Source organism: Ambystoma mexicanum, chromosome 13, assembly GCF_040938575.1.
Source record: "Ambystoma mexicanum isolate Mex_15411 chromosome 13, UKY_AmexF1_1, whole genome shotgun sequence".
Lineage (NCBI taxonomy): Eukaryota > Metazoa > Chordata > Amphibia > Caudata > Ambystomatidae > Ambystoma > Ambystoma mexicanum.
The window spans coordinates 796,746,075-796,762,920 of record NC_090938.1 but is presented as its reverse complement, the minus strand read 5'-3'; the positions used below and the strand labels follow the sequence as shown (position 1 = coordinate 796,762,920).

The 16,846-nt window shown below is 46.6% G+C and overlaps 1 protein-coding gene across 8 annotated transcripts in view; it reads left to right on the top strand.

The window, feature by feature from the left end:
• The window catches only part of SYNGAP1 (synaptic Ras GTPase activating protein 1), a 2,054,767-nt gene that overhangs the window by 1,958,596 nt on the left and 79,325 nt on the right, over positions 1-16,846 (top strand). For all 8 annotated transcript variants that reach the window (XR_011283210.1, XM_069635198.1, XM_069635197.1 and 5 more), the window contains one exon: positions 149-319. Coding sequence is in view for 7 of the 8 variants with exons in the window: in XM_069635198.1 (XP_069491299.1) it covers positions 149-319 (171 nt within the window). In the remaining variant the exon portion in view is untranslated. The remainder of the gene's footprint in view (positions 1-148; positions 320-16,846) is intronic.

Below are 16,846 nucleotides of genomic sequence, written 5' to 3'. Positions count from 1 at the left end.
ACTTATTGACAGGAATAAGAGAAGTGAATGTCATTTTGGGAACGGGGTCTGCCTCACTTACTGACCAGGGTTAGAGAAGTGTAGGTGAGCAAGTGGGTGGGGTCTGCCTCACCTGGTTTTCTTATTAATTACATGGGTCTCTCCACAGCAATCACACCAGTCCACACTGAACCCGGTGACCCCTGCGTCGGAGCGCACTGTGGCCTGGGTCACGAACATGCCTCACCTTTCAGCCGACATTGAGAGCTCGCACATCGACCGCGAGGAGTTCAAGCTAAAGGAGTACTCCAAGTCCATGGACGAGAGCCGCCTCGAGCGGGTAAGGACTAGCAGAGCATGCAGGACGGGAACCTGTCGCTTACCAGCGAGGTTTGTCTCAGCCTCGCTGGCTGTCTCTCTAGTTCAGTGTTGTCTCTGTCTGAAAGATGTCGCTGTCCTTATTGGTGTGTTGTTGTCGTCTTAATAGCCTGCTATTGCCAGTGTTTGTTTGTTCTGTGCATTGTTGCATTGGTGGGGCTGTTTGTGTTCATGTACTGTCCTTTCTCTGTAATTGCACATTGTCTAGGTATATCTCGTGCGCTGCATAGTGTGACTATTGCATCACTGTTGTCTTTCTGGCTCAGTGTTGTTTGTGGATCTCATTGATGTGGCTACTGGTGTTCATGTATCTGTATCTATCTAGCTGGGTACTGTCTAGATCTGTCTCTAGTTTCTTTTCTATTGGTGTGTCTGTATCAATTGGTCTTTTTTCCTTCTGTCCCTCTAGGTGGATGTTATCTATGTCTGTTCCTTTGCCATGGTTCTTTGTGTTGATGTGCCTTTCTGTCTCACTTGCAGGGTGATGTCTAGGCATGCCTCTCTTATGTCTCTCTCTATTGGTGTGTGTCTATGTATTTATTGGTCTTTTACCTTTCTGTCTCTCTAGCTGGGTTTTGACTTTCTGTCTGTCTAGCTGGTTGTTGTCTAGGCCTGATTCTTGTGTGTCTATTCCATTGGTGTGGCTGTTTTCAATCATGTGCGCTTTTCTCTTTAGTTAGGTTTTGTATAGGCCTTTCTCTCCTGTGATTGTTCCAATGGTGAGCCTGTATTTATCAGTGAGTCATTTTTTTCTTTTGTCACAATAGTCTTCATCTACTTCGATCTCTTTGTTTGCTCCTTTACCGTGGCTGTTTGCGTTGATGTTTCTTTCTGTCTCTGTAGCCGGGTATTGTCAAGGTCTAAATATTGTGTGGCTTTGCTCCATTGGTGTGTTCTCATTGTCTTCCTTCCATCTGTTGTGTGTTTGTCTCATTGGTGTGGGTGTGTATGATTTTCCTTCTGTTCTTTTAGTTGGGTTTTGTCTAGGTCTACCTCTCTTATGTCTGTTCCATTACCTTGAATGTTTGTGTTGTCGTTTTCTTCTGCCTCTAGGAGGATGTTCATTTTCTTGTGTCTGTCCCATTGGTGTGGATGTGTGTCTCCATACGTAGTTCTGTCTATCTATATGGGTTTTCCCTAGGTTAATCTCTCTTGTGTTTGTTCAGTTGGTGTGGCTGTGTGTGCCCGTGTGTATTTCAGTCACTAAAGCGTATTGTTCTTTCGTTCTGCCACTCTTATGTCTAATTCATTGGTGTGGCTGTTTGCGCTCATGTTTCTTTCCATCCCTCCAGCTGGGTTTTTACTCTTTTGCGTTTGTCCCATTGGTGTGACTGTTTGTATTCATGTTTCTTTCTGTCTCTTTTGCTGAGCTTTTACGCTTTTGTGTTTGCCCCATTGGTGAAGATGTTTCTGTTCATGTGCCATGCTCTCTCTCTAGCTGGGTGCTGTCTAGGGTTGTCTCTCTGATGTCTGACCCTTTGGTGTGGGTGCTTGTGTTCATGTTTCTTGCTGTCTCTCTTGCTGTTTTTTTACACTTTTGTGTATATCCCATTGGTGTGGATGTTTGTGTTCATGTGTATTTCTGTCACTAAAGCTTATTGTTCTTTAAGTCTGCCTCTCTGATGTCTGACCCTTTGGTGTGGCTATTTGTGTTCATGTTTCTTGCAGTCTCTCTTGCTGCGTTTGTCCCATTGGCATGAATGTTTGTGTTCATGTGCTATGCTCTCTCTCTAGCTGGGTGCTGTCTAGGTGTGTCTCTCGTATGTCTGTATCATTGGTTTGGCTGTTTGTATTCATGTGTCTGTCTCTCTGGCTTGGTTTTTCCTCTATTGTGTTTGTCCTCTTGGTGTGGATGTTTGTGTCCATGTGTATTTCTGTCACTAAAGTGTATTGTTCTTTAGGTCTGCCTCCCAGATGTCTGACCCTTTGGTGTGGCTGTTTGTGTTCATTTTTCTGTCTCTCTAGCTGGGTTTTTCCTCTATTGTGTTTGACCTCTTGGTGTGGATGCTTGTGTTCATGTGTATTTCTGTCACTAAATCTTATTGTTCTTTAGGTCTGCCTCGTGTTCATGTGCTATGCTCTCTCAATGCTGGGTGCTGCCCAGGGTTGTCTCTCTTATGACGGTATCATTGGTGTGGCTGTTTGTGTTCATGTTTCTTTCTGTATCTACCTGGGTGTTCTATAGGTCAATCTCTCTTGTGATTGTGTATGTTCATGCCTCTTGCACTCTAGCCGGCTGGGTGCTGTCTTAAGTCAGTTTCTATTGTGCCTGTATCATTGATGTGGCTGTGTGTGTTCATGGTTCTCTAGCTCGGTGTAATCTAGGCATGTCTTTCGTGTGTCTGTCCTATCTCTGTGACTGTTTGTGCTCATATGTCTTGCTCTCTATGTAGCTGGGTGTTGACTAGGTATGTCTCTCTTGTGTCTCTCCCTTTGGTTTGGCTCTGAGTGATTGCGTGCCTTGCTCTCGCTCCCTAACGCATTGTTGTTTAGATATGTTTCCCTAGCTTGTCCTGTCTCTCTTGTGTCTATCTTATTGGTGTGGATGTTCGTGTCCATATGTATTTCTGTCTCTGTCGCTGGGTGTCTGCTTGGTCTTCCTCCTGTGTGCCCCATGGGTGTGGCAGCTTGTGCTCATGTTTCTTTCTGTCTCTGTAGCTGGGTATTCACTCTCTTGTGTCCATCCCATCAGTTTGGATGTTTGCACTCTTGTGTATCCTGTCTATGTAGCTCAGTGTCCCCTAAATCTGCTTCACTTGTGCATGTCCATTTGATGCGACTGTGTATGTTCATCCTTTCTCTAGCTTAGTGCTGCCTAGGTCTCCCTTTTGTGCCTGTTCCTTTGGTGTGGTTGTGTGTGTTCATGTGTCTTCCTCTCTGTAACAGGTTGTTGCCTAGGCCTCTTTCTTGTGTCTCTAGCCATCTGTATGCTCTCTATGACCTCCATCCAGGTGCTGAATGTGTCTGAGTTTGTCTCTCCAGTGAATGTCCTTCCTGTGGATATGGTTGTCAGAATTATGTATCTCTGCAGCCTTTCTGATCTGTGTTCTAGGCTCATAAGCCTACATGTATCACTTTAGAATGTGGCAACCTGTTCACTGAGGCAAAGTGTGTGCAGTTAGGAAGGCACTGGCACTTCACTTGCCTTTCATACACTGCCTACTGAAAGTTGATCATATTATCAACCAGCACCTGATTGCCATTTCCAACAACTAGAGCGTGGCTTTGGCTTGCCGGCTCTAGTGATCTTCACTACTCCTTTCCTCTTCTTCGTCCCAGTGTCGTCTGTCAAATAAAAAGGGATAGTTTGAGAAACTATACTATCAGTTATGTGTGAATGATGTGCACTTCTACAATAGGCCATAGAGGAATGGGAAGCCCAGGATAAGCTATGAGGCTCTAATGGAGAACTGGGATACCATTCTCTATCTAGCGATGAGTGTTGTCTTCTCTCAATTGGTCCTCCCTCAAATAGTCACCCCCAGAGTCAGAGTCAGATAGCTTCTGCCTTTCCCTGGCCACGTGAGGATAGACTTCCCCGGGAAAGTAGTGACAACATCGCTAGATTCGTCACATCTTTCAGAAGAAATCAGTTGTAGATAATACCCGAAGCTAGTCCTACTTAGGAGAAAGATAATAAAATAAATACTTACTACCTGAAAAGACTTGTGCAAGGTGGTTTGTGGAGGGGACCTCATAATAAAATACATAAAAAGCTAAAATAGCATGTTCAAACATTCTAAACGTACTCCTACACCCCTTCCTTCCATACTTATGGGTGTCCATCCAAGGGGACAGGTCTGGAGCTTTTTTTGCACAGGATAAAAAAATAATCATTCACATTTAAATAATTTTGTGTTGCAAAGTAAAGCATGGCAGCATTGGCGTGGCTAGTCCCGCTGACCAGCAACACATGTCAGTCATTTTCTTCACATCGACAGAACTGGAGGGCTCTGTGCATTTTGTGGGTTTTCTTTGCTACACAATTTCTTTTCCCCATAATTTCTTTTTTCACCTTGCTTCTTGGCAACATCTGTTGGGTCTTTTATGATGGATGTTACAGACTCGCACTGTATTCCTCCTGTGGCAGGCATTACATATTGGTGGATTCGCACAGGCTCTGTGTTGAGTGCCTAGGCCCTGAGCTCAGGTGGATGGACTGCACGTCTTGCCATGCCTTTTCACCACACGCACTTCAGTGTCGGTTCGGCTGTTGGCAAGAAGCTTTTCAGAGGATTCCTCTGACACACATCACAGATTTCATCAGCTCCAAGAAAAAATTATTGCAAGTAAGTTCACTAGCACCCCTCGCAAGTGGGAAGGGTGCAGGTCCTGTTGCGGCTAGTGTAAGGGTGCAGAAGGAATTCCCGGACATAGGTGATGTAGTTATTGTCATAAATTTTATTAAAGCAAAAAGGAGGGTTTTACTCTCCTGCAGTATGGTCCTTCTTAGTAATTCCTTCTCTCTCTGTCTCCCTGATACATTTTGCCCAAGGGAATATTACAATCTTTAAGTGTCTCTTCCCATTAGGTCCCAGATGCGTAGTGCCATTTGTAAACCTTGTTCATTATTTATTCTTTGGGGAGTTCTGGTTCCCCCTTCTTCTTGGCAGTCATTATCCAGGGGAATATCGCAGTTTCTAGGTGTCTCTCTCTGTTGGGTCCAGACCTGCTGTGTTGTTTGTTATGTTGGGTCCCAGACCTGCTGTGCTGTTTATACCTAGGTTGATTTATTCTCTCACCAGGGGTTCTCCTCGGTATACCCTTTTCTCTCTCTGAGGGTCCCCGATCCTCCTCCTCTCTTGGTCGAAATAGGGGTGCAAGCCCTCAACTCGCATTGGTTCCTTAGATAGCTTTTGATAATTTGCTTTGCTCTCCTGCCAAGCTTGTATTTCCCTGTGTGTCTCCCTCTCTTCTTTTTTGGGTCCTTTTCCATCTTGTCCTCTGTTTTAAATGAGGGCGTGACTCCCAGACTCACAATACAGCTCTATGACAGCCTGGTTCACGCCAAGGCTGTGTTTCTCCTGTATTCCCTTCTTTCTCTGTTAGGGTCCTTGACCCTCTGGTTCTCAGTTTTAAATGTGGGTGCGAGTCCCAAACTCGCAACTCACCTATTGGATAGCTTGGTTCACTCTCCTGCCAAGCTAAGCTTTCTCTTGCTGTTATTTCAATGTTAACTAGGGTATCTAACCCTCTTTCTGTCTGTACTTCTCTAAGGGTGTCAGCCCTGGGTACTCTCTGACTTCCAGGTTTCCCAACCCTCTCACTTGGTACTCTCTGTGCTTCTCCCGGCTTCCCCAGACCTCTTGTCCCTTCCCACCAGCCCATGTTCCTTTGCTTTTGGTTTACGTCTTCTGGGACATGGGACTCCTTCTCGAGGCTCCGGTAGTGTTCAGGCTCGTTTTCATGTTGGGCGCCTGTCAGGGCCATTCCTTATCTAAGGGATCTGCTTCTGTGGCAGCAGGAGAGGTGTGCCCATATGCGGTATACTGTGTTCTCTGGGGATAGTCATCCCTAATCTCATAAGGGGCTCCCTCTCCCATGTGATCCACCCCAGTGCATCATCCCCAGGGGCACTATTGTACTGTGGATGCACCACCCTGTCCCCATTAGAAAGGCCTTGTCAGGGATCTGCATGCTGTGAAACATTCTCTGCCGATGGCTTCGCACCACCTTTCCCTAAGAAGGCGTGCCACACAACGTCATTCGGCCGCGTATGCAGTGGCCAAGGGGAAAGCCGGTGCTTGCGACCACATGACACGTAGGACGTTGCGCTCACCGACTCCCTGCGAATAAGAGACGCTTTCACCCTGAAACAAGTGCTTCTTATTAAAGTTGTTTCTGGCTTTGCTCTTGTATTTCACTACATTTGGATTCCACGTTATTGACCTGCTTCTGCTTATCGGACTTTGCCTCTGCCTCGTCCTTGGAACTGTTTGACTCTATTGTACAAACCGGCTTGCTCACGGACCTCCCTGCCTAACGTTCAGTACCTTCCTGCCTGACCAATGCCAACTTCAGCTATGTCCCCAGGACTCCTTTTCTTGCTGTTTTTGATACCTTTTCTTCCTGCACGTTGTCTGCCACCTTTGCTCACCGGACGTCCTGGCGGCTCTGTATAGAGCCAGTACACAGACAAGAGACGCTGTGCTGAATACCGTGCTTACCCGCTCCTTGTTTTCTTCCAGACTCCCTCATTTCACATCATCTGCTCGTGCACGGATTAGAGGCGCTTCCCTGTATATTGTTCACCATCCTGTTCGCTCAGGCCTCCTTGTGCCTTCGAGAACAGGTCCCACCAACACTCCTACCTACCCTTCGTTTTCACTCCCTCTTGGATTTACTGGACCTTCAGCCTCTCTGGACTTCAACTGCTCCACTCCCTGGCAAAGTTCCTTCAACCCTGTGCATTTCACCTACCATTCTTCACCACCATTGGGTCTTACCTTTGTATTTCTGTCTTTCTAGTTATCCCTGGCCTGCCTGGAACCACTTGGAGACACTATTATTCCATTACAACAATAGTTGCTAGCTCGCTCCGGGAGTCCAATTCTCCTTTAGAGGTTAACCGCTCTCTCTCTCTTGAATTTTGGGAACTACAAGTTCTTGCCACTAATTCATGTTTTCTCTAATTCACAGCAGGCAGCGTTCATGGTGCGTGTACCCCACTCTTCTGATTAATTAATTCCTCTGATGGTTATTCTTGAACAACAAAGTGGTACATTAATAGGAAGAACCCTTCACCGATGAGGAGACTTTGGCCCTCATTACAACCTTGCCGGAGGACCATGGTGCTATTAGCACCATGGTCCATGCCACTAGGGTTACGATTCCGCCATGGTGGATGGCGGAATTACCGCCCCATTACAAGGTGAGTGGGGCGGTAATTCCCCATTCACCAATGGCCCCTTCCCCATTCCCATTTTTGCCCCATAGGGCATGATGGGAATGGGGAAGGCGATAATTACGGCACCGTAAATTACGGTTGCCGTAATTATCGCCAACGTCCCTTAGCGGGTTGGTTTTTAACGCCTGCAAAAAGCAGGCGTTAAAGTCACCATCCCGCTAAGGGACCTTGTAATCAGGCGGTAAGTGTTTAACGGCGCCGACGCTCTTTACGGCGCCGTTAAACACTTACCTCCTGGGTTGTAATGAGGGCCTTAGACTTACCGGTCTGGGTTCCGGCGTCCTGTGTAATCGCGGAGCTGGTTGGAGTCATTGGGGACTCATAGGTGGTGAGTCATAACAGGCCTCGCCCTAGAGGAGAAGGGACGACATCTGAAGATTTGTCACATACCTTTCTCCTTATGACGGGTTTTTCCCCATCAGGGTCTGAGGTAAGGCTTTGGGGTTCCTTTTCCCAGTTCCAAATGTTGTTTTCTAGAGACAATTCACCTTCTTTCCAGGTGTTTTCAGGAAAATAAACCTGGGAAGAATGGATTTCATCCAGTATACTTTTACACTGGGGAAAGTCCGTAACAGTTATCGGTTCTTCTGGAAGCCCCAGATAACTGCAGAGTTTAAATGTGTTTTCTTACCCATGATTTCAATGACTACCAGACTTCGATGGTGCACAAGTAATTCTGACGGGTCTGTCTATAGTCGGGTCTTCAATAGGGATCAAGTCAGCTTGTACCGCAGTTTGTTTACTCCCCGAATCTACTAAGGCCCAGTCGGATCCCAAATTTGCTAGGAGCGGTTCAAGTGTTTTAAAATTAGTGTTTTCACACAAACAGTTGTTTATGGTCTCTACTTGGGGTTCATCCAGATCTTCTATACACCCCCAGTCTTCTCCTGTCATCCATCCTTTATCCATATGCTCCTTTTTTTTATTGGAGAACAATTTCTTGCTAGATGTCCCTTTTTCCCCACAGGAGAGACAACTGATTAGAAAACATTTTACAGTTTTATCTCAGGTTTCATATTAAAACAATCTATGCTTATTGGATATTTTCTTTTCTCCTCTATTTCTTTATATGAAATGTTGTTAGGACTTTCTGGGCACTTTTCTGCAGTACTCAGTATTTCCCCTAGGAGTAGTGTGTTTTGTATAGGTCTTTCCCACCTTCATCCACTTTATGTACGTTCCTTAAATGTTTGCAGGCTTCTACAAAGTTCTAAGTAGTTTCAACCACAGTAGCCATGGTGGGGTTATTTATCTGTAATACTGCCCTTTGAAGGAACAGGGGTAGGTTATTAGTGAACTATTCTAGAGAGCGGAGTTCTAGAATGTCTTTGGGCCTCATTACGACCCTGGCGGAGTGGGTTTACGCCAGCGTTATTCGCGGCGGACCCGTCCACCCTACTACGAGTTCCCGTAGCGCCATGGAACGTTTTCCGCCTGGTTTTTCCGGGCGGAGAAATCCATGGCGCTACGGGACCTTGTTGTTAATTACGCCACCGTATTTTACAGTGGCGTAATTAACGCCTTCCCCACTCCCATTATACCCTATGGGGCAAAAATGGGAATGGTGAAGGGTCTAATGGGGAATGGGGATTTACCGCCCCGCCAAGGTCGGCATGGGGCGGAAAATCCGCCAACCTCCATGGCGCTATCGGCAGCTTTCCGCCGTGCTCCGCGGTGCATTTAGCACCGCGATTTCCGCCAGGGTCGTAATGAGGCCCTTTGTGTGCTTTCTTTCCTAGCTATAAGGATAGGGTATCCTAGATTCTAGTACCTACTTCGACTGGTGTCTCTCCTTGAATCAATTTTATTTCTCTAAGTTTATATCTGTAAAAATATTTGTTAGAAAGCCTTGTTTTATTTTATCAAATGGAGTTGTTCCGAGGGGATTACAAGTCTGGTAGGAGCCTTGTAGCTCTCCTTTCAACAGAGGAGCTAGATAACATGTCTTTAACTCATCCCCAGCCCCCAGTGAAACTGATTAGCTAACCGTTTGAAGTAGAGAAAACATTTTCCGGAGTCCTCTGCTTCTCTGTATGGTTGTAAAATACCATGGGCAAGGAATGGTCAGTATTGAGTTGCTATGATTTTCTCCAACCCGGCTTGAAATCTATTTTCAGCTTCTATCAAATGTTTTACTAGGTGTTACAAAAGTGTGTCTAGGGTAGTCGGTTTGAACTCACTGGGTCTTTTAAGAGGGGTTGCCCTGCTTCAAAGGAAACTAGTAAAACTGTCAAGATGTCAACATAAAACGCCGGTCACCGCCGTGTCCCAAAACCCTACTTCTGACCATAACACTAATAACATAAATCTAAAGTGCAATAATACTTTGTTCTCAAAAGGGTGCTGATGAAACGCCTTCATCAAAGGAAAAGTTCTAAATATCACTGATGTTATTAATCAAAAGAAATGTCCGCTTTCAAGGATGAGGTGTTCCAATATCTGGGAATTACTCTCTGCTGGCTCTTGGCTTGTTCCACTTCACAAGCCCAGAAGTTGGCTTATGAAAAACAACAAAGTTCACTTTACTCCTGGGTTCTAATATGGGCACGGGTACCAGACTCAAAGTATTGGTTGCAACCAACTTGGTTTTACTCTCCTGCTGAGTGTGCCCTTCTTAGTAATTCCTTCTCTCTCTCTGATAGATTTTGTCCAAGCGAATATCACAATCTCCAAGTGTCTCTTCCCATTGGGTCCCAGATCCGTTGTGCCATTTGTAAACCTGGTTCATTATTTATGCTCTGGGGAGTTCTGGTACCCTCTTCTTCTCGGTAGATATTATCCAGGAGAATTTCACAGTTTCTAGTGGTCTTTCTCTGTTGGGTCCCATACATGCTGTGTTGTTTGTTATGTTGAGTCCCAGACCTACTGTGCTGTTTATACCCAGGTGGATTTATCCTCTCACCAAGGGCTCTCCTCAGTATCCCCTTTTCTCTCTCTGAGGGTCCCCGACCTTCTCCTCTCTTGGTCTAGATGGGGGTGTGAATCCTCGACTCAAACTTGGTTCCTTTGATAGCCTTTGGTTTTCTCTCCTACCAAGCTTGTATTTCTTTTGTGTCCCTCTCTCCTCTTTTTGGGATCTCTGCCCCTCTTATTCTCTGAGTTAAATGTGGGTGTGAGTCCCAGACTCACAATGCAGTTCTCGGACAGCCCTGCACATTCTCCTGCCAATGCTGTGTTTGTCCTGTATTTCCTTCTTTCTTTATTAGGGTCCATGACCCTCTTGTTCTCAGGTTTAAATGTGTGTACGAGTCCCAGGCTTGTAATACGATGCTTTGACAGCCTTGTCACTCCCCTAACAAGGCTGTGTTTCTTCTGTATTTCTGTCTCTTTCTTTTAGGGTCCGTGACCCTCTTATTCTCTGTTTATAATGTGGGTACGAGTCCCAGACTCGCAACTCTCCTCTTGGATAGTTTGGTTCACTCTCCTGCCAAGATAAGCTTTCTCTTGCTGTTGTTTTACTGTTAACAAGGGTATCTGACCCTCTTTCTGTCCATAATTCTCTCAGGGTGTCAGTCCATGGTACTCTCTGACTTCCAGGCTTTCCAGCCGTAACTCTCTCACTCGGTTCTCTCCATGCTTCTCCTGGCTTCCCCAGACCGCCTGTCCCTTCTTACCAGCCTGCATACCTTTGCTTTTGTTTCACGATTTCTGGGCCACGGGACTCCTTCTCGAGTTTCCAGTAGCATTCAGGGTTGTTGTGGTGCCGGTTGCCTGTCAGTGGCATTCTGCATCCTTCTCGCTGTATCCACTCGGGCTCTGCATTGCTGTGTATACCATGGGATGCCCCGTGGTCTACTCAGGAAACGAGTCTTGTAGTACCAAGGTCTTGGGCTATGGTCACTCTCTTCATGGTTGCCTGGTCAGCTTCCACGATAGCACTCGTCCGGAGGATCTCTCTCACAGCTTTGGTTTTCCTCAGCAATTTTGTATCTTGTTGCTCAATGAGATATTGTGGAGGACTAGACCACTCACCACAGTTTAGCAGAATGATCCTCATACTCCTTATCATCTTATTCTTCCCAGTACCAAAGGTAAAAGCATAGGGCTGTAGACTCAGATTTTCCTGAGGCTTTCTGTTATACATTGTGCCAGCCGGATTCGCTTCACAAAATTACATGTGGGTCATGAGTGGCAGCATAACTAAGAGGTCTGCTTTTGTGGCAGCAGGAGAGGTGGGCCCATATGCGGTATACCACGTTCTCTGTGGATAGTCATCCCATATCCCATAAGGCGTTACCTTTCCCTCGTGAACCACCACCCCCACGGGGACTATTGTACTGTGGAGGCACGGCCCTGGCCCTATGAGAAAGGCCTCCCCCCAGGGGAGAAGGGACGACATCCGAAGATTCGTCACACTAGTCACTGGTCTATGGGAGCTCCCCCCAGAGCCAAACAGGCTTCCACCGGTGTTCACGTTGAAGACCCCTCTGGGTCTTGTACCAGTTCTGGTGGACCCAAGGTGATGCCTCAGCATCAGAAACTTACCAGGCTCTGAGGGTCTCCAACATGCCGGGGTACACTCACAGGGTTTGAGTGATCTAGCGGATCAACCCTGCGGGTCCATCAGTGTCTCAGACATTGAGCTCTGCTCTGAGCAGGCCTTTCCGCATCTTACATATAGTGCATAAGTCAGCTCATAACTCACAAAATGGCTGCAAAGTCACCACAAAAACCTCAAGAGAACAGTGCCACAGCCCCAGCAAAATTGAGACAAGGTGTGAGGAAAAACACAGAGAGCCTTCAGTCTCAGAGTCTCATATTCTCCATATACTGCGGAGCCCATACTTCTTAAATACCCTCGCGACCTACGGTAAGCAAAGAGGCATTTCTAAGTGTGGATTGGTCACTAATTTCCACTTGGTCCACCTTGTATCCATTACGATCTTCATCAGTGAGATTTGTCCCTCCGCCTCCTCACAGTCATCGGGCCTCATTATACAATTTCTGGTCTGGTAACAACGGTACTGGTAAGCTTGCCAGTACCATTGTTACCGGACCAGCAAACTACGAGTTCTGCTCGCGGGTGCCTTCCCGCCCACCTGGTCTGACCTGGCGGGAGTACCGGCACCCGCGAGCAGAGCATGCCGGATGCACCTGCACCATTATGAATGGTGCTGGTGCATCCGGCCTCCCCATTCCCATTGAGCCCTCTGGGGCTCGAATGGGAATGGGGAGCATTTTTGTCCGGTGCCCAGGAATGGGCAATTACCAGGTCTGGCGGGGCCGTAATGACCCCGTAATTGCCCATTCCTGGCCACCGGAAAAGAAATGTTACTGGCCGCAGCCGTGCCTGTTATACCGGCACGGCTGCTGCCAGTATTGTAATGAGGCCTATTCAATTTTGATTGCTGGCTCCGACATCTTCATGGATCCCTGCGTTGTCTTCTTCGTGAACTCCAATGTCGGCTTTGGCTTTAGAACACAGGTTTTTGGAGAAATTCCAATGCATAATGCATTCAGAACTCATAATTGGCTTTTTTTAAAAAAATCTCATCAAAGAGGTTATACCCCAAACAGTTCCTAGTCCGCCCTTGCAGCAGGCCCAGACTGGCACTCTTGTTATGCCTCCACCAGATCGGTGCCACGTACTCTGAGGGAACAACCTCACCTACGTCTACAGCAGAACCTCTGCTCCAGTTTTTCATCCCTCTGCACCTACTTTACACATGGTACCTTATATTATTTCAGGTTCAGCACTTGCTCGCTTCCAGTGTCAGAAACCCCTGGGCCGGATACGGATGATGATGTGGGTGAGGAAGAAGAGGCCCCATTGTCGACAAAAGCCTTTCATAGTTGCATGTTGAGGGTTCAGGATTTCCTGAGGCTGCCAGTACTAGAAAATATTTCCTCAGAGCCTGACGTTCTTTCAGATGTACTTTCCGTACATATGAAAGATGCGTGGGGAATTCCGATTCAAAAGTATGTCCTGGCAAAAGCAAAAAAGTGATGGAAGACTCTACACTCGATTTTGGTAACCGGTAAAACGAATGAGCCCAGGTATCGTCAACTGCAATAAGACACAGTGGCCCTCATTCCGAGTTGGGCGCAAAGGGACCGTGCCGGTAAACCCTTTGCGCCCTATTCCGAGGTCCCTTAGCGGGTCCCTTCCTTAACGCCTGGTTTTACCAGGCGTTATGGACGGGGCCCTTTAAGGGACTTCAGAGCTAATAACGGTACCGCAATTTGCGGTACCGTTATTAGCGCCTTCCCATTGAGCCCTATGGGCTCTGAAATGGGAATGGGGAATGGCTTTTTCAATGGGGACTTACCGGTCCTGCAAAGGTCGGAATAGACCGGTAAGTCCCCATTGAACCAGGGCAGACTCGGTACCGGTATTGGAGGTAGTCATGGCGCAAATAGCGCCATGACTACCTCCAAATGAGGGCCGGTATGTCTGGCAGCCAGTGCTCAGCCCAGTGGTTGTGGGGGCAAACTTGTTTACCAGAACCTCAGCATCAACCTCTTTTAGCACACAGTCACAATCTACTCTTTTTAAAGAGGATAAAACAGTGGATGCATACGGAAAGAACATGTATGCCAATAGCTTCTTACATCCGTGCCATGTCTAAGCTCTTCTAATAGCAGGTTCCAATCTCAGATTTCCAGCAGTAGTTACCGTTTGATAAAGTGGCTACTTTCAAGTCTTGTTTGGCAAAAGCAAGGCTCATTGCTCAAGACCTTAGAGAGGCATCTATGCGCCATATCAACACTGCTTCCAGAGACATTTGTTTAGGTGTAGAAAGGCGCCACACAGCTTGGCCCAGAGCGACACACTTCTGTAGACGTGCAAGAAAAAATACTGGATCTTCTGTTTGAGGGAAATTATCGCTTTCACTCTTCTACGGATGAGTAATAAAAAGAAAAACTTCTACCTTGATGACGAAGTCTCATTCGGGGCTCTCGAAGGTGCCTCAAAAAACATTTCCCTGACTGAGACAATCACATAGATGCCGACATACTTGAGCACCTGGGAGGGAGATTCTAACCCAGACAGCTGGAGAAAGGAATTTCCCCATAGGATTGCATTGGGGATTTAATTATGTTAGGCGGGAGTAAGTAAAAAATAGCAATATTTGTCATAGAAAAATCAGGAGTCTCCCACCTAAATCATGAGGGTTGGCATGTATGCAATCAGACTTCAGGTCAAAGAGCTTTGGTGGGCTACGTAGTTACCACGAGAGAAAAGGTAGACAACCAGACAGATCGCCCAGCATGCAAAGAGGAAAACAGCATAGATCCTCAATGGTTCTTCACTTCTTCCACCCCTGGCTCTTCAGAGCCAAAGTAGCAATGAGGTGCTTGTCCAGATCCATGCATCCATCCACTGTAGGGGGCAGGATTTCCCTTTACCGTCAGGGCTGGCATACCATTTCAGAAGGTTCTTGGGTCTGCTTGGATGTGTTTCAGGGGTATTGTCTTCCGAATCTCCAGGTCAGTTCCACCATGCCCTTGCTGGAGGTTTTTAATCTTCTTCAAATCAAGGCTAAAGAGGAAGTCCACCCTGTAGAAAGAGGATCCAGGTTTTGTTCTTATCTTTTTACTGTCCCGAAAAAGAACCAGGCGGGCATGAAGACAGTCTTAGATTTCTTTTTTCTGAAGCTCTCTCTTCCCCTAGAAAACTTCAAGATGGTTACAGCAGCACAAATCCGAAGTGCCCTCTACCGGGGAGATTGGTTGAGGGCTGTGAATCTGAAAGATGTTTATCTTCATGTTCCTATTGTGCCGGTGCACAAGACCTTGTTGAGATTTTCACTGAGGGGGTGTTATCAGTTTCAGTACTGGGTTCTCCCCTTTGGTCTGAATGTGGCTCAAAGAGTTTTTACAAAATGAATGAGTCCAGTTGCAGCTCACATGCCAGCTCAAAGAATTCCAATTTATCTATGCATGGATGCCTGGCTCGTCAGATCAGAGGACTTTCACCAGGTGAAGAGATTACTTCAGCTGTTGCTCGAACTGCTATTTAGTCTGTGTCTATCAGTAAACGTCCTCAATGAGTGAATCAGGACAAAATGCCAACAAGTAAAAAAGAAAGGCAATTTCATAACAATGTTAACAAAGAATTGTCTTGGGGTTTATGATGAACCTCAAGGAAATCAGTCTGGCTAATAAACGTAATGAAGGGGTTCCATTCTTCCCAAAACGTGGGCATCTCTCCTTTATGAGCTGCCTCAATCTTGCTCATGAGGGTCACAAACCAGACTTTAGCCCACCATTCCTTCACATCTGGGGTTTGAGGGACTTTCCAATTATGAGCTACCACCACCCGTGCAGATACCAAGAGATGGGTAATCCATTTAGAAGATGCCTTCCCCACCTTATACATCCGCTCCGGGTCCTAATCTCCCAGTAACATTACTAAAGGCATAATGGGCATGTCTATACCCGTAATGTTTTTAATTTGGGCAAGCACTTCCTTGCAGTAGACCTGAAAAAGGTCACATGACCACCATATATGAAAAATCGTACAAGGGGCCTGCATACATCGCCAACAACATGGGGATAACGTAGAGTTCATTCTATGGAGCCTCTCAGGATTAAAATACCATCTGGATAGTATTTTGTAGCTGTTTTCTTTCACTTGTACACATCTTGATGCTTTGGCGGCTCTTGACATATAACATGTCAAATCAACAATGGGGGAGCCCACGTCTGCCTCCCAACGAGCCATAGAAGGCTGAGGGGGTTTAAATCGGCTTGCATTCAGAGATTTATATAAAGAGGACACCTTGCGGCAGGGATGCACCCAAAACTAAATCTTCAAATTGAGTAGTCTCCCTTTTTGCCTGCTTGCCCACTTTGGCGTCTGCTACTCAATGCCTTGATTGAATATATCCAAATGTATCTGTTTCTTCAACCAGAAACATCTGCGCATATTTCTCAAAGGTCAGCGGCTGCCCCTCCTCAAACATCTGACCTATCCTTAACAACCCACCATCCCTCCACCTAGTAAATCCCTGCACTTGACGACCAGGGGTGAAATCGAAGGATTGCCAAATTTGTGTAAGTGTGGAAGGAAAGTCGTCACTGCATATCTCAGCGCCTCCTTGTCCCAATAGTCTAATGTGGTCTTGGTGGAAGGGAGAAAGCCACCATTAGGGGAGGGCCAACACCATTCATGTAACAGGATACCAATACCCACCTGCTCAATATCCACCCAATGTTTCGGGGCAGTCTCTGCCCCCTGACTGTCAAGTATAGGAGAGATCTGTGCAGCATATGAGTAACTTTCTTAGACCTCCACTTTCCCCCAGAAGCTCACTGTCTCCAGAGCTCTGGTTCTCTCTAGGCTGGACTACTAAAACAACCTCTTTCTAAATCTGCCTGCCTCTACTCTCCGCCCTCTGCAACTCATCCAAAACAGGACTGCAAGACTTGTCTCTAGGACTATAATCTCTGCACTGGCTCCTAGTGGCGGCGAGGATTAAGTTCAAAACCCTCTGCATTGTCCACAAGGCATTCTGGGACCTCAATACCCTCAACTCTCTCTTCTTAAATATCTTCCTTGTCGAGCTCTTCGCTCATCCGCCTCCAACTCCCTCAGGGCTAGTCGCTTATCCAAGCTGCGAATTGGAGGTAGATCTC